Genomic DNA, 16,683 nt, shown 5'->3' with positions numbered 1-16,683 from the left:
GGCCATATGTCAAGCGTTGGGAATGAATGGTCCTGCCTGAGCCATGTCAACAGGAGTCGTTGAAAATGAAACCATTCTGATCCCCGGACAGGAGAATGGCTTGATCGTGCATGCGTAGAGGCGAAGCTGGCTGTTGATTTGTCCCACCCCTCCTTTGTCGTCGGTTTAGGTGCCAATTGTTCGACTAGGGGCAGGTAAACCTGCGGGAAAGGCGTCATCCTCAAGGCACAGGCGGCGAACTAGAGGGATGGTTATTGGCCTGACAGGCATGACAGGCTACTAGTAGAGCAGGGCTTAAGCAAAGCCACACACGATCATGGCCTGTATTGGGCGCCTTTGGCTACATATGCCACCATTGGGATGGGCTGCAGCATTCTTGACCTGTAGATGCTGGTCGTATGGTGCGCATCACCCAACGAGCATCCCATCTGCGGCAAGCGATGCGATGATATCAGCTGGAAAGACGGTGAGAAGAGGGAATGGGTGGCAAGCTGCATCGAAAAGAAGGCGAAGGCTTGGGGAGGGGTGTGCTGGCTTGATGGGTTGCATGGTTGGGATATACGTCTGACGGTGATGCAGGGCCACTGTCAGAAGGAGTACGATGACTCCATCGTGGATTTGTTGTAGGAGGAGAGCAAAGCATCATCGATCGATCTATTGAGTAGTTCAGTTCCACTGCGGGCGGGCACGACAACGGGGTATTCCAGAAAGGGTAAGACCCAAGACCGCCATGCGGGGATTTATGCTTGAATACATGACTCAGCTATGCCTGCATAAGGTATGCCGTCGGCAGTTCGGAGCGATCATCGGCCTGAGGCCGCGGATATCCGACGGTTCGGCAATGATTCCGATGGCGTCACTCCGTCGGATGAAGATTTAAGAACGAGGAACGAGGAACGAGGAACACAGCTGCGAATTGCGAATTGCGAGATGAGACAAGGAAGAAAGAGTTGCCAGGTAGCGATCTCTTGCTTCTAGCACTTATTAGCGAAATATTGACGGTAACTGAGGGGGGGAAACCACCTCATCGCAAAGCGTAGACGTAACGATAGGTGGAATGGTGTGGGGTAAAGGAACCAGAATTATTAATGATAGTAAACGCGACCCTTCGAGACCATGACAGAAACAAGCATCTCGGAATTGAGCCGCACGAGAAAAGATTAGTGATAGTGTTCGTGTTGTCAGTCTTCTGACAAGCACGTACTGAAGTACGTTGAATATAACCCAGCGATCACCCCGACCCTGCCTCTCAATCCTTTTCCCCCTCCAATGCCCCTCAATCGCATCATCCCTCGTCTACTCCGCACCGCCACGCCTACTGCGTCTGTCTCATCCCCGGCGCTCCGTCTCGCAGCTGTGAACGCTCACTTTCGACCCGCATCCCCCTCCATCATCAGCCTCCCCACCCGCACCAACACCACCATGTCCGTCCCACAGACCATGAAGGCCGTCCAGGTCGAAAAGCTAGGCGGTCCCGAGGTCCTCGAGTTCAAGTCCGACCAGCCCGTGCCCAGTCCCCAGGAGGGCCAAGTGCTGGTCAAGAACCACATCTCGGGCGTGAACTACATCGACACGTACTTCCGGACCGGTCTGTACCCGTCCGCGAAGCCCGAGATCCTCGGGCGGGAGGGCGCCGGCACCATCGTGGCGCTGGGCCCGGGGCCCAACCCGTACAACCTGCAGGTCGGGGATCGGGTCGCCTGGCTCAGCACGGGCGGCTACGCCGAGTACACCGCCGTGCCCATGGCCAAGACGGTCAAGATCCCCGAGGGACTCAGCGACGAGGACGTGATGGCTGCGTTCCTGAGCGGCCTGACCGTCATCACCCTGGCCAAGGAGACCTACCCGGTCAAGCAGGGCGAGTGGGTGCTGCTGCATGCCGCCGCCGGCGGGGCGGGCACCCTCATGACGCAGGTGCTCAAGTCGATCGGCGCCAAGGTCATCGGGACGGCCGGGGGTCCGGAGAAGTGCGAGCTGGCCAAGAGCCTCGGCGCGGATGTGGTGATCGACTACCGTAGTGAGGCGGGCAAGGACTGGCCCCAGAAGGTCAAGGAGATCACGGGCGGTCAGGGCGTGGATGTGGTCTTCGACTCCGTCGGCAAGGACACCTGGGAGGGAAGCTTGGAGGCCGTGAAGCGCAAGGGTACCATCGTCTGGTTCGGTAATGCCAGTGGTCCGGTGCCGCCTTTGCCTCTACAGTAAGGATTGATGAGATCTCCGAGTTGCAATGTCCGTCATGGCTAATACATGTCCATCTACAGGAAGCTCTCCCCCAAGTGTGTCAAGGTTGCTCGACCTCAGCTGTTCGGCTACATCGAGACTCGCGAGGAGTTTGAGTTCTACGTCAACGAGCTCTTCTCGCTGCTCCAGTCTAACAAGCTCAAGGCTAGAGTCCATAAGGTCTATCCTCTGCAAGATGTCGCCGAGGCACACCGTGATCTGGAAGGCCGTAAGACTACCGGAAAACTGCTTCTGAAGTCGTCTTAGGCTTGTCGCTATTGATCATAATGAGTGTATGTTCGTTCGAGATAGTTATACTAGGCTTCTATATGAAGGGTCGGAACAATATTCATGCCTTCTTATTCTCTGAGCTAGTCGGCTATGTAAGTTTCATGCATGGCTAAACTGCTACTGTAAATTCCAAGCTTGACACTCGCTTGGAATGTGCTTAGAGTACATCCTGCACATCCGCAATCCTATCACCCTGCTCAGAAGAATCATCCTCATCCGCCTCCAATTCGTCTTCGTCTGCAGTGTCATTCACTGGCCGTGGTTTCTTCCACCCCAGCATAAGGTCATTTGCAAGAACCGTGTAGATGGTGCCGTAGACGGCGAATGTCTCTTCAAAGTAATCAAGCCCACAGTTCATCCTCCACACCGGTGTGATCACTTTCATACCCGGATAGCAGAGTTGCAGCAGAGGTTGCTCCACAAAGAAACTGAAAATGACCGGCGTCGTGGCTTGCTGCTGCTGTTCCGGGGTCATATCACATGCCGGCTTTGCTGGGTCCCAGTAAGATATCGCGGTGATGCGGCCAACAGGAACGAGATCGGGGGCGTGCATTCTGTAAAAGTCAAGGACAGTATCACTTGGAGGGTGGATAACCATGATCTCAAAGCCGTGGATATCATCTACACGTTTAGATCTTAGTTCATCTTTATGACCTAACTCTCGGAAGTCAATAGCCAGTTGATCTGATCCTGCACCAGCGAGGGCAAATCTCACGACTTTGCCCGCCACATCTCTAGTTATGGGAGGGCCGTCCGCCCATGAGCGCTCTTCGTCGTCTTCCTCAGCATAATAGTCATAGAGGTGGCCCCCGAAGAGCGTAGAACAGGCTTTGTTGAAATGGCCCGGCCCTTTGACCATGAACTGCTGATTCTTCCAAAGCTCCGTGGCGGCGATATCGCACGACTTTCTGGCCTGATCGATGTTGTCCTTGTATTCTGGGCAGACCTCATGATAAAGTAGGTAGGACAGAAAGTTGCGAATGGTGACCGTACCCAGCTTGACCATGTCTTCGGTTTCGGGGTTGAAGTAGGATGGGAAGTAGGAGGTCCTGTTCGGTGTCAGCGACAAGTCACTTTGAGTCAGGTCAGTGCTTACAGATAGCCCCGAACCACCTCATCGAAATCGATGATGAGGTTTGCTGTGTCCCTTGGGATGCTATTCTGAGTTCTAGCCTGAAGGATCTGCTCGCTGTCGAGGTCCTTGAGATCTTTCTGATCGGAGCCTGCGAACATTCTCGGAGAGATGTCCACACCCCCATAAGCCAAGTACTTCAGAAATATATCCCTTCGGAAATTCTCCAGGCGACGATTCTTCTGGTAGCGTTGCAAGGCATCTTCAATCCGACTATCACATATCAGCATCTCGAGTGTTCCATCGGCATGAAAGGCTTACTGATAGATGGGTCGAGACCTGTGACGCATGGTTAGCTGAGAGTAATTCAACATACATGCTAAAATCACATACGGGTTGTATATCACCTGCTCAGTCTCAAACTCAGCTGGTGTCATGGGAGCATCGACGTAGTATTCCTCAAAACCAGTGGGCTTGCCCTGTTACGGTCAGCTCAGTCCTCAGCAATCGACCCACTCTCATAGACAAACCAGGCCACGCTTGCTCCTGGACTTCTTGCTTTTCTTTTTCTTCTTCTTGAGCTTGTTGATATTGTCAAAAGACGCTGAAGCTTCTTGTTCCCCGATGCTATCGGCCTGTGCCTGTGTGGAGACTGGATCAGTCGATTCGAGGTTCAAGGTGTTAGACATGTCCGAGGCCAACTGAGCTTGAGCATCTTCCGCCGGCTTCAGTGAGTTTGAGGTAAGAGGCTGAGTAGAAGTCGAAGTTTCTTCCTTGTTTTCCATTTCAAATATTGAATTGGGAAGGTGTTAAGGCAGTGTGCTAAGAGGAAGGTTATGAAATGAAGAGACGACAAGAGATAGGGAGGGTGAAGAAAGAGAATGAGGGTGAAGGAAGAGAATGAGGGTGAACGGTGGAGCTGATGAGAAGGAGAACGAGAACCATGAGGGAGGAGAAGGATTGCTCGCAGTCATTTTGCAATGAAGGAAAGGGCAAGACGTGCTTCCCTCAGAACACCCTCAGTGAATAGGTTGTTGTCCATGCAGGTTGCCTCTGGCTGTTTGTAGACTGGCAGTTTTGGGCACTTCTAATGAATTTCCAGGCTGAGACAAGATGCAACATTGATAGATACTCAACCATTCTGTAGTAAGGTAAGGTCAAAGTAAGATTCAAATAATATGATTCTAAATAATATGATTAACTTTGAGATGATTGTGTTCAAGTCAAGGACAAGTGTGTGCGCTATACACATTACCTCAAGACAGGTAGTTAGCACACTGCTACTCTCTGTAGTCCAGTACATCGCCAGCAAAATGCATAATTATGCAGATAGTCAGTGGCCATGTGATGCTTAAAGTACAGGCCAAGCAGATGCAGCGAATTAAATCGACACAATATCAGGCAGTCGAGAATGTAGACACCAGACAAGAGCTGAGCGGCAGACGACAGACCATTCAGAAGTATAGAAAGCAGGCGAGATTAACTTATTCTTGCCTTGTGCCACCAGATCCAGTCAGCATAAGAGACGATCTTATGCTAAAGCGCTTCGTATCAGCCAGGCTGGGAAAATTCCAGGCTGACTTTTTTTCTTTGGTGGTTAAATATCCCAGTAATGCGATTTTTAATAATATTTAAATGATGATCGATGCCCCTCAGCCTTGTTTGGGGGGGTTCAGATCGGCTTCCCCGACATTTTTCCATTTACTTCTCTCATTGAGAGTGCCAACCAAGACCAAAACCAAAACCAAAACCAACCAACCCGCCTGTTGTGGCTTGTCTCTCCTTTTCTTTTCCCCCCTTCCCCCCTGCTAGGCATTTGTTTGCTTCTAACAGGAATATATTCCTTTCCCTCCTTGACCCACTGTTGGAGGATTTCTTCCTCCCTCTCATCTTCTCCAAAACCCACCGACCCTGCAACATCCCGCCTGCTGAATCTCCGTCCCTTTCCGTGACTCATGCGGAATGCCGTCTAAACTCCATCGGTCTCTGTTGGACAGTGATTGACCTCCCTTACTGTGCTCGAAATCTCCCTCAACATGCAATCATCTTCGCGATCAGAGAGCGCGATGACCGCAAAGCTGGACCACGACAGTTTCGTGGCTTTCGACCATGCCGCCGCCGGACAGTGAGTGTGCCGCAACACATTTCCCTGTCGCATCCCTCTCCCTTGTCGCAACCAACACAACACGAAATCGCTCCAACTCTACCACCTTAATCCTCGCCAGCCATTCTTGAATAAAAGCTTCGGCCAATCTACTAACAAAAACCTCTGCTGTAGCGAAGGCGTCCAGTGCACCGTATCCGGCACCTTCATCGCAAAGCCCTGCACCGCCCAAGAAGTCGCGTTCTACGAATCCAGCGCCCTGCACCCGGCATTCCAAGAATTCCTGCCCACGTATATCGGCACGTTAACTTCCGCGAATGAACAGCAGCCTCTGGCCCTCGCCGCGGCCCAGCAAGCCGGCGCCATCTTGCTGCCCGGCACGGAATATTCCTCCGCGTCGGATACCCCGACGGCCACCGTCGCATCTCAAGCCCCAGCCGCCGGAGCGACAACGACCCCTATAGTGACAGCAGCCCCCGAAACGGCCAGCTTAAGCAGCCCGGCAGCAGCCGCGGAGTCGTCGTGGGTCCCTTCTAATGGAAAGAAACTCGAAACGGGTATCTCGATCGTGCTGGAGAATGTGGCCGCGGGGTTCAAACGCCCCAATGTGTTGGACGTGAAGCTGGGTGCGCGGCTCTGGGCGGACGATGCGCCGCCCTCGAAGCGCGTGAAGCTGGACGCGGTGTCCAAGGAAACGACGAGCTCCACACTGGGGTTCCGGATCGCTGGGATGAAGGTCTGGACGGGCGTGAGTGGGGAGACCGATGAAGGGAGCCGGACTGACCCGTATGCGACGAAATACGAGGGCGCCGAGGGCGCCAAGGGGCAGGTCATCGAGGCGGATGGCTACAAGCGCTACGACAAATGGTACGGCCGCTCGCTCACGGAGAGCAACATCAAGGACGGGTTCCGGACGTTCCTCGCCGGGGCCAAAGCCGGGGCTGTGGATCGGTCCCAGCTGATTGCGCGACGGTTGGCCGAGGAGTTGAAACAGGTGCAGGAGGTTCTGGAGTCCGAGGAAAGTCGCATGTACTCGTCGAGTGTGTTGATTGTCTACGAAGGTGACCCGGACGCCATGGAAAAGGCGTTGGAAGAGGAGCAGGAGCCCCGACCGGCGCGAGAAGAGGAAAATGACGATGAAGAGGACGAGAATGTCGAGTTCGAGATTTCAGAGGGGTCTTTTCAGGTAGTTGATATACCCCTTGGCCAAGGCAGCGTGTCTCACCAGGCTATCAATATCAACCTCGGGCCCGAGGTCGCAGAGCTGGGGGAGCTGGACCTCGACGAGGACGAAGAGGACCCTCCTAAAGTGCATGACCTGCGGCTGATCGACTTTGCGCATGCGAGCTGGACCCCTGGCCAGGGTCCGGACGAGAACGTGCTGAAAGGAATCAGGAGCTTGACCCAGATCCTGGAGGAGCTTGCCTTGGAGTAATTGTTAGAGTAGTTGCAGTTTGAAAACCACTACAGTCGCTGGCGGCTCTAGGATAGCACCATTTACCACCATACAACAAACACCCGAGCATTTATCATCAACAAAATGGAAACCCATCGCAAACTCAAACCACACCCAACAAAGTAAACCCAGTATCAAATATCTCTCTCCTCCTAAAATCCGAATAATACAGAAGCAAAACCCAGCGACCCTCCCCCGTCCCGCCATATAGATGCGGGCGGGGGCCCAAGCAAGATCTTACATAATCACCTCCGCCGAAACCTCCGCCGGCCGATTTGCAACTATCCAAAGCCCAGCGCCGCCCGGCTACACCAATATTTTCCCCTTCTCGCAGCCAGGAGCAAATCACCTGCACCACAAGGAAGCCAGTCATTCAAGATGTTCCCCACGCGAGCCCTCCTCGGCCGCTCGGTCTGGAAAGGTCAGTCAATCCCTACCCTCACCAGCTCATCCACCCAAACTCAAACACTAACATCTCCATTTCCCAGGCCCCAACATCGTCCCGTACGTTTCACCCTCCAAAACCCAGCGCAACGTCTACGCATAGGGGTCCCAGCAGACTGCTATCGCTATCGCTAATGCTGCTGCTGCTGCTGCTGCTGCTGCCCTGAACCCACCGCACCCACCACCCCTCCCCCGAATCCCAAACCCGAACCCGAACCATCGCACCCAACAACAACAACTAACCCCCCGTCCTAACAAAAAATATAGTCTCCCCCTCCCGCGCAAACTGCCCGCTCCCCCCGGCACGCCGCCGATCCGCACGCAGAAACGCGCCGCGACCATCCTGCCGAACTTCGTCGGGCTGAAGTTCTCGATCCACAACGGCAAGACCTACCACGACGTGCTGATTACCGAGGAGATGGTGGGCCGGAAGTTGGGGGAGTTCGTGCCGTATGTTTTTGCCCCTCTCTTTGTGCATTTTCTGTTTGATTGGGTTGGTTTTTGGGGAGGGGGTGAGGTTGAGGGTCAGGGTTGGGGTCAGGATTGGGGATGTCATGGGTGCTGAGCGGATCGGGCCAAGGATAAAGGGTTACGAAAGCAGAGTGCGTGCGTGCTAACGGTTGGGGTCGTGTCTAGAACTCGCAAGCGTTTCACGTACAAGATGTCGAAGAACAAATAGATCTTGTTTCTATTTTGCGGGAGGCATGGGGGCCATGTCTGGGGTTGTGGATCGATACCTTTGTTTCATTTTTTATGGTTGGGCATTTTGCGAACTTGCGCAACTGATACCTCTCATCTTTGGCGAGTGGGAGATATGCTCTGTGCAAGTTGGCACTGAAGTTGCACTGAAGTTGCATTGTAGTTTGTTTTTGGCGTTTTCCTAGTTTGTGCTTGTTATGCTGGAGGAGGGTCTCGGTAAAAGAGATAGAGATAGGAAAGATGAGGCTGGCTATGTATATTATGTATTATCTATCCATGACACATGAAGATTCAAGGTCATAAAGTGTGCTACTAAGAGACAATCGTAAGGGTACTATTTGGCATTGCATATACATGTAAAAAGGAAACCACGAGTTCAAAAGAAAAACACCCATACTCCGATTCGTGCAGGCCCAAGGCCCAGCATGCAGGATATCTATCGTTCAGGAAACACCCCACCCCCTCACGCCGCAATAATACGCCATCAAACAGACAACCCAGAGTTCCCCGACTGAGGAGGACTGCAAGAAGAGAAAATCAAGCATGGCATCGCATCAACCCAGCAACCCAGCCAGCCTTGCCCTCAAAAGAGAAGAGAAAGTCGTATCAAACGGGACCCCCGTAAGAAGATCCCCTCACCAATCAAGCCCGCTTTTAATGTAGGAACCCACTGTTCCACGCCTGTCTTCGGCCGACCATCATCAAGCCCCCTTCACCGATAGAACTCCCCCCTCTTGACACTAACCCCATACTCCGCAACCGCCATGCCCAAATCCTCCATGGTGAGCACTGTCCGACCTTGTCCCGAGCCTCCGGACCCTCCACCGCCAAACCCAGGCCTCTGAATGCCCAGATGTGTGCCCGCCTTCCCCTTGCCTGCCTCTCCACCCGACGGCCCCGTCGCCGCGCCCGTCGACCCGACACCCCCGGCACCACCGGGCATGCCCAGCCCCGAGGCGGCGTTTAAACTGCCCATCGGGTTGTTGGCGGAGGAGCTGTTGGACGCACGGATGCGGGCGTATTGGTACGAGTCCGCCGCGATGTCAGCGATGAACTTCTGGGTGGCGAGGGCGAGGAGGCGCGCGAGGTGCGGCGGGGTCTGGTTGGGGCCGTTGCCGGGAGGTGGGAGGCCCGCCAGCGTGAGGTAGTGTGCTGTTACGGCGTCGGGGATCTAGAATTTCATTCCATCGTTAGAAGGCGGAACACAGTCGTGATTGGATTGATATTATGGAAATGAAATAGTGAGTGACCGGCGGGATGGATGATTGAACGTTGGAAAGTAGAAGCAAAACTGAGGGGAGCAGCCGGAATAAAAAAGCCAAAACGTACAATAGGTGCGTATTCATCCATCTTCCCTAGAAACTCCCGGAGACTGGTCTCCTTCTTCGACGGCGCTGCGGCGGCGGCAACTGCGTCCACGGAGGTCGGCGCGGGAACCGGATTGCCCACATCGTCGGCAGCGCTGGTCGCAGCCGGGTTGGCACCGGCGTTGGTGCTGGGCGCGTTGGTCATGTCGACGTCTTCTTGCTCAGTCGGAGCATCCAGGACCTTATTGGTGCTGCTATCGGCGACGTCGGGTTCTTGTTTAGGTACTACCGTGCCGGGTGAGGTGACAGGGGGTTGGCTGGATGGAGGAGGGACAGGCGTGGAGGAGGAAGCTGCAGTTGATGATGATGACTGAGGAGGAGGGTGCGATGAAGGCGGAACAGCAGGCTGTGATGACGATGATTCGGCCATGGTTGGGAGTGGCTATTGGGAAAGCGCAAGGGAGTCAGTCCAATGGGTGAGAGGGGAAGGCGTCGGCGGTGAATGCAAGGTCAGCAGTATTGAAGCAATTTATACAAGTTCGAAGATAATCCCTGCAATTGTGTTATCGCGGCGCCCGATTGGGATTGGAGGCGATACCGGGGTTTTCTGGGGGAAGTGAATGAATGGGATAGTGAACTGGGATAGAATTGAATTATCAACTGCCGCGGTGGTTGGAGCGGAGTAGCAAAGCATAGTCTCTGTCTCTCTTGGCCGCGTTCGGCCCGACTGCTTGCTACTGGACCACCAACTGGCAAGCATAAGCTAGGCACTTTCATTATGACTGAACACTTATTTGTCCTCCCTTTAGTATTATTCAGTGAGAAAGGAAGAAAGACAGAAAGACAGAAACACAGAAACACAGAAAATAAGTAAGAAAACATGATTATTCAGTTATTGTTGTACAATCCGCAAGATACTCCTACAGCTTCGTGCTCCATTCGCACCATATGCATCAACCCTCATACAATCCCACCAAAGAATCACAGGAATAGACAGTCGTAGACAGTGAAACGCTCAAATCCCCGGCGAAGAAGAAAAAAGAAAGAACCGTGAGAAATAATACAACTCGATCAAGGGAGGAAAGAAGCAGGATCGAGAAGTGAAGCTAATTGGTGTTTGAGCATGAACCTCGATCTCCTCACTGGCCCAAATGCATATTCGGATCAACATGATCCTGATGATGCGGGTGCGGGTGATGCTGGTGATGATGGTGCTGGGGCTGTCCGAAAGACTCTCCATGCACCTCTTGACCGAGGGTCTGCATCAGGTTCTGCTCCGCCGTCTGGTCAAAGGCGGAATGGACATTGGGGTCATGCGACAGTCCAGGGGAGGCAGACATGGCATCGTGCCCATGACCCATACCAACTGGCTGAGCATGGGCGCCGGCAAGAGCCATCATACCCTTAATGCCTTCCACATGAGCCTTGTCTTCCTCGCCCTGCTTCTTCTGCCGCTCGCGAGCTTCCCGCTTGGCAGCCTGGGCCGGGGCGCGAGTCTTCAACTCACCCGTTACGAACTTCAGGTAGTAGGGCACTTCGATGCCACTCTTGAGGAAGAACAGCTTTAGGTTACGAGCCTTGTCCTTGAGTTGGACCTGGTTGCGATCTTTCAGGGCCTCACTTATGGTTCCTCCAGGGCCAAACATGGCGAGGATCTGGCTCCAGTGGGGTCCCTTGACGCGATCCAAACCTGCCATCAACGCATTTTCCTCTTCAGTTGTCCAGGGACGACGCTGGCTAGGCAACCCGGATTTGCGGCTGCTAGGCGATGACTTGGCAGATGCTGCCATGCGAGCCCGCTCATAGAGGACCTGGGTGGGCTGCGATTGAGAATAGTGCGGTATCCCGGGCATGTATCCGTGATTGGCAGCAGCCGAGTTGGGTCGCGGGATCGACGCGGGGGTCACATGGCTGTATTGCTGGAAATTGGCCTGAAGAGGGCTTGGCTGGAATGTGAGCTGGCTGGGCGGGTGCTGGTAGCCAGACGGCGCTGGACTGTGATGGTAGGGTTGCTGGTGGGTCTGCTGGTGAGGCATCTGACCCGTCGGCTGAGCAGCAGAGTACCCATGCAAAATCTGACCGCCCTGCGGCTGTGCGTGCTGAGGGGCCTGCTGTTGCTGCATCTGCTGGGGCTGGTGAATTGTGTGTTGCTGATGATGCTGATGGGGCTGGTGCTGCTGGGGCTGGTGCACCTGTTGTGGCTGTTGTTGGTTCTGCTGAGATTGCTGTTGCTGGTACTGCTGCTGCTGTTGGGAGCGCCTCAATCCATGGCCTTGGAGGGCAATCTGCGCCGCACGCGCCGCACGAGCAACAAGATCGCCGTGCATGTTACGGTCGACGGGAACATCCGGTGGCTGTGTCGAGACCGGGAATTGGCCTTGAAGGGGGGCGCTGGGAGGTTCTTGAGATTCTCCATTTGATGAGGATGGCTGGCGACCCTTTGTGATCTTTTTCGTCTGGCTCGCCGTTAGCACACTGGATAGTAAAGGTAAGAGTAGGGGGGAGTCAGACCTGTTGGTTGCTGATAGTATCAAAATTCTTGGTGATGTAAGAGCTCAGGTCTCGAAGGAAGTCCTCCCAATGGTATTTGTCTGGCAAGGCTTTCATGGCTTCCTCGTTGTTGACGTCACTAAGTAGAATGTCACGGCGCGATCCGGCGCGCTTGACAAAGTCGGCCTCACTGGGAGCCAGCTGGCGAGTTCCTGGGCGGCGGTCCAAAAGTTGTTGTTCCAGGTCATCTGGGAAGAGGTCATAGAGTAACTCGGTTCGGGTTCGCTCTGAATTGTTCATGGACGCAATGAAAGCCTGAGTCTTGAGTTCCAGGAACAAAGCACCCTGCACCTTGAGAAGACGACCGCCTTCGGGGACAAACACATCCAGGAAGTTGTCATTGAGTTCGGAAAATCCAATCTCCTGTGTGCCAAAGATGCTAGAGACGAAGGACGCCAGGTTCGCCTTTCGAATGATATCAACTTGTGACGGCTCAGTAAGCTCTAGTTCAGTAGGAGACAGAAAGGACTTCTTGGTAGAGTAGACCTTCTTCGTGTGGTCGAACAACGAGCGCATGGTAGCGTAGGCTTGGCCACTCTCCGTCTCCGGCTCGGAAACGAATGAGGTAATTTCTTGGTACGAGGACTTGGCAAGCAACGAGAGGATTTGGGTAGACTATAGGGGAGTGGTATGTCAATTGCTTTCGTTCTTGATTTTCAAGTGCGTCTCGAACATTGTTTCACATACCAGGTTGTCCAAAATAGGCAAACTCTGAGTTTTCAGGTGGGAGTTGGCCTTGACGAAAACCATGCCTTTCGGGGCCGGACTTGCGGTATCCGCCAGCTGTTGCTGACCGATCACGACTTGTTCCTCTACACGTTCGGCGTGATTCATGATGCTCGAAATCACGGTGGCCATATCCGAATCAATGTCGGCAGACGTCTCGGGCGCAACTGCGGTATCCGATGCCGTGCCATCGAGTTGAGCACCACCGAGTTGAGCGCTATCGAGTTGAGCGCTATCGAGTTGAGCGCTGTCGAGTTGAGCGCTGTCGAGTTGGGTGCCATCGAGGTGAGCGCCATCGAGGTGAGCGCCGTCGAGTTGAGTAGGTGTATCTTCTGGGCGTTCCACCGTGTCCACGATACTGGGGCCCAACGCAGATGCTAGTTCTTGTTCAATCTGATTTCCAGGAACTTGGTCTGCTGTCAATTCACTGGGGTGTGGCGGCAAGACGAGGTCGGCCGGCTCGGATTCGAGGCGACGTTTTTTGGAAGCCCGGGGCGACACCGAGCCGTCCTCTTCTTCGAGGGGATGAGACAGTTTGGGGGTCACTTGAGAAGACAGCAAGTTAGCAACATAGTAAAGTAATTGGGCAGTAGCACTGTCTCGCCTTGTGAAGGCCAAAACCATGCAATGATTGTTTAGATCGGATTGGGCTGGGTTCAGAGCAAGCAGGAAACGGGGGAGAATCGCCTCCTTCTCAGGTCGCCCCCAGCACAACTCACCATGGCTGTCAGTCTCGGTCGGGAGCGGAGGGAGTTCAGAGGTTATAGAATCCTCAACTTTCGGGCCTGTCGCAGTTATGTCGGCCATGATAGGGACGATTCCCGATGGGAGGGAGATGCCTGTCCTTTCCAAGAGCAGAAATGAGGGCTTAGGGGTAGGGCGCAAGCGTAGGGCTTTAGAAGTGGTTAGGTTAAGTTGAGACGGGCGGAGGGACGGAGGTTCTCCAGCTGCTGACTACTCGGTCAGATTTTTTTTACTGAGTAACAACCACGGCCGGAATTCGGCCTGCTTCTCTTTTGGCTCAGCAACCGGGTGTTACTAGGAAACAGGTAACTACCTTACAGTGCACTTCGAATTATTCACTGCTATATGCTTTACCTTCTTTCTATGTTGACAATTCTTACTACCTCCCTCTCCAGCTACTGGGTAATGTACAGTACTGTACACCTGCATACTATTTAGGCTACTTCCCAGGCTACTTAAGTAGTAGTCTTCAGGCCGCCAGTTGTCAAACTCATAGATCCAGCGATCACCAATCCCGCTTTAGGACTTAGCGTGCCTCCTGGCTGCCTGAATACTTACTTCTCCTTCAGCACTTCGACTTGACTCCGACTACTTATCCATAATACAGCTTGTTGTTGACTTAAAGTCGAATCATACTCTGTCCCTCTTCATCTGCAAATTCTGCCTCTACTAAATGTACCCTGTCCTCTGCTACGGCGGGGTGGTGACTCCCATGGTTGCGTCCACCTGAATGCTACCTTCCGTCTAGGCGTCATCGACTCATCAACTCGGCCATGTAGTCTGCTGCGAAGTTTCACCGGAGTGCTCCAGGCCAATTGGACACTCTTTCCACCGTGAGCAAACTGGAAGGTCATGGAAGTTTTGTGGCCGTGATATTGTCATGCTACGAAGCGTCCTTTAAGCTCGTCAAGGTGGCAGCAATGAGCAGGACAGCAAACATTCGATGTTCAAAGATGGCCATGCCAGTGCAAAATGCGGCAGCTTCAATACTGGTTCCTCTGGCTAGACTCCTATAGTGGTTGACATGGCTCTCCAATGAATCTAGAACAAGGTAACGACAGGAGCACCTCATTGCATCAATATCGGAACCATGGAAATGAGCCCCGAAGGTCAAGATAGGACGAAGGCCAGGTAGACCCATCAGGCTAATTAGTACACTAATAGATACTGTTCCATCAGCACGACTGTTCTAATACTCAGCATATATGTTTGAGTCCTCCCAGCCCTGTCTCGTTCCTTTCGGCTCTGTCAGTCGGAGTCTTGGAATCTTGAAGTGACCCAAGCATCAATCCTATGAACATTATACACTACTAGACTCATTCATACTTCCAGCCTGAAAGATGCGGTCCTCGCGCGACATTCTCTTGGCGCTTGCTATTGCTCTGCTGCAGAATACTGTTCCAGTATCGGCACAAAACCTGAAAGAACAGGTCTGGGCTGTCTTTGCCTATACATTACACGGAGACAGCGTCCCGACAGCGCTGCCCCGTGAGAATGTCGTGACACCCTATGGCGCCAGTGAGCTGTATGCTACTGGGTCGGCCTTCCGTGATCGATATGTCGCGATTCATTCGACAGACGTCAGTCCCAGTACGAGAATCGAACGGATTTCCTCCTATGTACTTGCAGACGAAGACATCGATATCTTGGCCACCACGGACCCCTCCGTGATTGCATCCGCCCAGGCCTTCATGCAGGGTCTCTATCCGGCGTTGAATGAGACATACGATGCTCAATTCTTTGATCCCATTTTCCTCATGTCGAATGGCTCCGTAACTACAGGACCTCTGGGTGGATATCAATATTCCCGCGTCGTCAGTGCGAGCCTCGACGATCCTCAGTCAGTGATCGTGGCAGGCCACCAGAACTGCATGTTGCATCAAACTGCCGACCTGGAGTACCGAAACAGCCCTGAGACCCAAGACCTAGTCCAGACATCGGAGGCGTTCTACAATCGTCTGTATGAATTCTCCTTGAGAGACACATTCGACCGCTCATCAGCCAATTACCTCAACGCTGTTTCCATATCCGAATTCCTCCAGTACCAGTACTTGCACAATGAGTCGCTCCTCCACAGCCTGAACGAAGACGACATCAAGCTCGCCAGCTGGTACGCGGATCAGTACACCTTTGCGACTAATGGCAACATCACAGCCTCCAGTCCCATCCAGAGCGGCAATGTTCGCGCTGTGGCGGGCCGATCCATGGCGTCTCGTGTCTTAGATGCTTTCAGCACCAACATCTACAACCGGGGCGACAGCAGCAAATTGACCTTCCTCTTCGGTAACGCCGAGCCGGCGGTGGCTCTCGCATCCCTCCTACGACTCCCATCGCCGCAGCAGTCGAACTTCTACTCGCGACCTGCGCTCGGTGCATCGATCATCTTCGAGCTCTTCAGCCTCGAGAGCGACTCCTACCCGACCTACCCCGATCCATCCCAACTATACGTGCGGTTCCTCTTGCGTAATGGGACCGATGACGAAGCAGAGTTTCATCCCTACCCCCTGTTCGGGCTCAGCCCCAGCAACACGGGTGTCTCGTACTCGGAGTTTGAGGAGGAGTTGACCAAGTTCGCCCTCAACTCCACCGAAGCGTGGTGTCTCCAATGCGGCGCCAGCTCAGCGGTGTTCTGTCCCGGAATTCTGGAGGAAGCCGACGATGCTGATGCTTCGTCGATTCAGAAGGGTAGCAAGAGCAACACCAGTATAACGCCTGGCGTGGCAGGTGTCATTGGCGCCATTGTCACCCTTGTTGTGATTGGTATGGTTGCCGCAGCTGGGTTCTTGTTCTTTGGCATTCGAATGAACCGGCGGTACAAGTCGAACCTCACCGACATCAAGGGGGGAATCAAGTTGGCCAGTGATTCGAATCTAGCTCTGCGGGAGAATATGTGATCAAAATGTTTTGGCGCTGGTTGAGGTTTTGTTTACTAGTACTCAAGCTTGGGCTATTTTCCTGGGTTGGGCGTTACAGTATGGACAAGAAGTGATTTTCAATAAAAGACCAAGACAATCATTAATATTGGTTTACTGAAGTCATAATCAATAGGCACTAATGACTATAATAAATG

At 53.4% G+C, this 16,683-nt stretch overlaps 7 protein-coding genes across 7 annotated transcripts; 4 read left to right on the top strand and 3 right to left on the bottom strand.

The window, feature by feature from the left end:
- Positions 1–934: 934 nt before the first annotated feature.
- BO86DRAFT_111737 (quinone oxidoreductase family protein) lies at positions 935–2,590 on the top strand. The gene is made up of 3 exons (XM_025665936.1): positions 935–1,208; positions 1,398–2,198; positions 2,262–2,590. Exons 2-3 carry the CDS (start codon positions 1,423–1,425, stop codon positions 2,485–2,487), a joined length of 1,002 nt encoding a protein of 333 aa, XP_025532391.1. The 5' UTR covers positions 935–1,208; positions 1,398–1,422; the 3' UTR covers positions 2,488–2,590.
- A 78-nt stretch (positions 2,591–2,668) lies between these two features.
- Positions 2,669–4,279, bottom strand: BO86DRAFT_352906 (uncharacterized protein; the record flags this gene model as incomplete). Its single annotated transcript, XM_025669505.1, has 5 exons — positions 4,114–4,279; positions 3,977–4,062; positions 3,905–3,922; positions 3,608–3,856; positions 2,669–3,560 (listed from the first exon to the last, which is right to left on the bottom strand). The coding sequence occupies exons 1-5, from the start codon at positions 4,270–4,272 to the stop codon at positions 2,669–2,671; spliced, it is 1,404 nt and encodes a 467-aa protein (XP_025532390.1). The 5' UTR covers positions 4,273–4,279.
- A 1,048-nt stretch (positions 4,280–5,327) lies between these two features.
- BO86DRAFT_385337 (inositol polyphosphate multikinase) lies at positions 5,328–7,208 on the top strand. The gene is made up of 2 exons (XM_025671084.1): positions 5,328–5,708; positions 5,862–7,208. Exons 1-2 carry the CDS (start codon positions 5,620–5,622, stop codon positions 7,120–7,122), a joined length of 1,350 nt encoding a protein of 449 aa, XP_025532389.1. The 5' UTR covers positions 5,328–5,619; the 3' UTR covers positions 7,123–7,208.
- Positions 7,209–7,442: 234 nt separating this feature from the next.
- BO86DRAFT_385335 (mitochondrial 37S ribosomal protein uS19m) lies at positions 7,443–8,323 on the top strand. Its single transcript, XM_025671083.1, has 4 exons — positions 7,443–7,564; positions 7,632–7,647; positions 7,855–8,037; positions 8,224–8,323. The coding sequence occupies exons 1-4, from the start codon at positions 7,522–7,524 to the stop codon at positions 8,264–8,266; spliced, it is 285 nt and encodes a 94-aa protein (XP_025532388.1). The 5' UTR covers positions 7,443–7,521; the 3' UTR covers positions 8,267–8,323.
- Positions 8,324–8,617: 294 nt separating this feature from the next.
- Positions 8,618–10,235, bottom strand: BO86DRAFT_452927 (putative TFIID and and SAGA complex TAF10 subunit). Its single transcript, XM_025676960.1, has 2 exons — positions 9,616–10,235; positions 8,618–9,457 (listed from the first exon to the last, which is right to left on the bottom strand). Exons 1-2 carry the CDS (start codon positions 10,021–10,023, stop codon positions 8,999–9,001), a joined length of 867 nt encoding a protein of 288 aa, XP_025532387.1. The 5' UTR covers positions 10,024–10,235; the 3' UTR covers positions 8,618–8,998.
- Positions 10,236–10,455: 220 nt separating this feature from the next.
- Positions 10,456–13,775, bottom strand: BO86DRAFT_385333 (putative MYB DNA binding protein (Tbf1)). The gene is made up of 4 exons (XM_025671082.1): positions 13,589–13,775; positions 12,831–13,414; positions 12,105–12,758; positions 10,456–12,049 (listed from the first exon to the last, which is right to left on the bottom strand). The coding sequence occupies exons 1-4, from the start codon at positions 13,674–13,676 to the stop codon at positions 10,733–10,735; spliced, it is 2,643 nt and encodes an 880-aa protein (XP_025532386.1). The 5' UTR covers positions 13,677–13,775; the 3' UTR covers positions 10,456–10,732.
- An 879-nt stretch (positions 13,776–14,654) lies between these two features.
- On the top strand, positions 14,655–16,659 carry BO86DRAFT_111521 (uncharacterized protein). Its single transcript, XM_025665935.1, has 2 exons — positions 14,655–14,664; positions 14,778–16,659. Exon 2 carries the CDS (start codon positions 14,954–14,956, stop codon positions 16,505–16,507), a length of 1,554 nt encoding a protein of 517 aa, XP_025532385.1. The 5' UTR covers positions 14,655–14,664; positions 14,778–14,953; the 3' UTR covers positions 16,508–16,659.
- The last annotated feature ends 24 nt before the right edge of the window (positions 16,660–16,683 follow it).

This window comes from Aspergillus japonicus (genome assembly GCF_003184785.1).
Source record: "Aspergillus japonicus CBS 114.51 unplaced genomic scaffold BO86scaffold_3, whole genome shotgun sequence".
Lineage (NCBI taxonomy): Eukaryota > Fungi > Ascomycota > Eurotiomycetes > Eurotiales > Aspergillaceae > Aspergillus > Aspergillus japonicus.
This window is presented reverse-complemented; position numbering and strand designations above follow the sequence as displayed.

What these genes read in the sequence shown, in the direction of transcription:
- BO86DRAFT_111737 (XM_025665936.1), top strand. Translation starts at nt 1,423, where the DNA reads ATGTCCGTCCCACAGACCATGAAGGCCGTCCAGGTCGAAAAGCTAGGC. An exon ending in GTGCCGCCTTTGCCTCTACA is followed by an intron (nt 2,199 to 2,261) that starts GTAAGGATTGAT and finishes GTCCATCTACAG; the next exon opens with GAAGCTCTCCCCCAAGTGTG.
- BO86DRAFT_385337 (XM_025671084.1), top strand. Translation starts at nt 5,620, where the DNA reads ATGCAATCATCTTCGCGATCAGAGAGCGCGATGACCGCAAAGCTGGAC. An exon ending in GACCATGCCGCCGCCGGACA is followed by an intron (nt 5,709 to 5,861) that starts GTGAGTGTGCCG and finishes CCTCTGCTGTAG; the next exon opens with CGAAGGCGTCCAGTGCACCG.
- BO86DRAFT_385335 (XM_025671083.1), top strand. Translation starts at nt 7,522, where the DNA reads ATGTTCCCCACGCGAGCCCTCCTCGGCCGCTCGGTCTGGAAAG. An exon ending in AAGTTGGGGGAGTTCGTGCC is followed by an intron (nt 8,038 to 8,223) that starts GTATGTTTTTGC and finishes GGTCGTGTCTAG; the next exon opens with AACTCGCAAGCGTTTCACGT.
- BO86DRAFT_452927 (XM_025676960.1), bottom strand. Translation starts at nt 10,023, where the DNA reads ATGGCCGAATCATCGTCATCACAGCCTGCTGTTCCGCCTTCATCGCAC. An exon ending in TGGATGAATACGCACCTATT is followed by an intron (nt 9,458 to 9,615) that starts GTACGTTTTGGC and finishes ATGAAATTCTAG; the next exon opens with ATCCCCGACGCCGTAACAGC.
- BO86DRAFT_385333 (XM_025671082.1), bottom strand. Translation starts at nt 13,676, where the DNA reads ATGGCCGACATAACTGCGACAGGCCCGAAAGTTGAGGATTCTATAACC. An exon ending in GACCGAGACTGACAGCCATG is followed by an intron (nt 13,415 to 13,588) that starts GTGAGTTGTGCT and finishes TGTCTTCTCAAG; the next exon opens with TGACCCCCAAACTGTCTCAT. An exon ending in TGCCTATTTTGGACAACCTG is followed by an intron (nt 12,759 to 12,830) that starts GTATGTGAAACA and finishes ACTCCCCTATAG; the next exon opens with TCTACCCAAATCCTCTCGTT.
- BO86DRAFT_111521 (XM_025665935.1), top strand. Translation starts at nt 14,954, where the DNA reads ATGCGGTCCTCGCGCGACATTCTCTTGGCGCTTGCTATTGCTCTGCTG.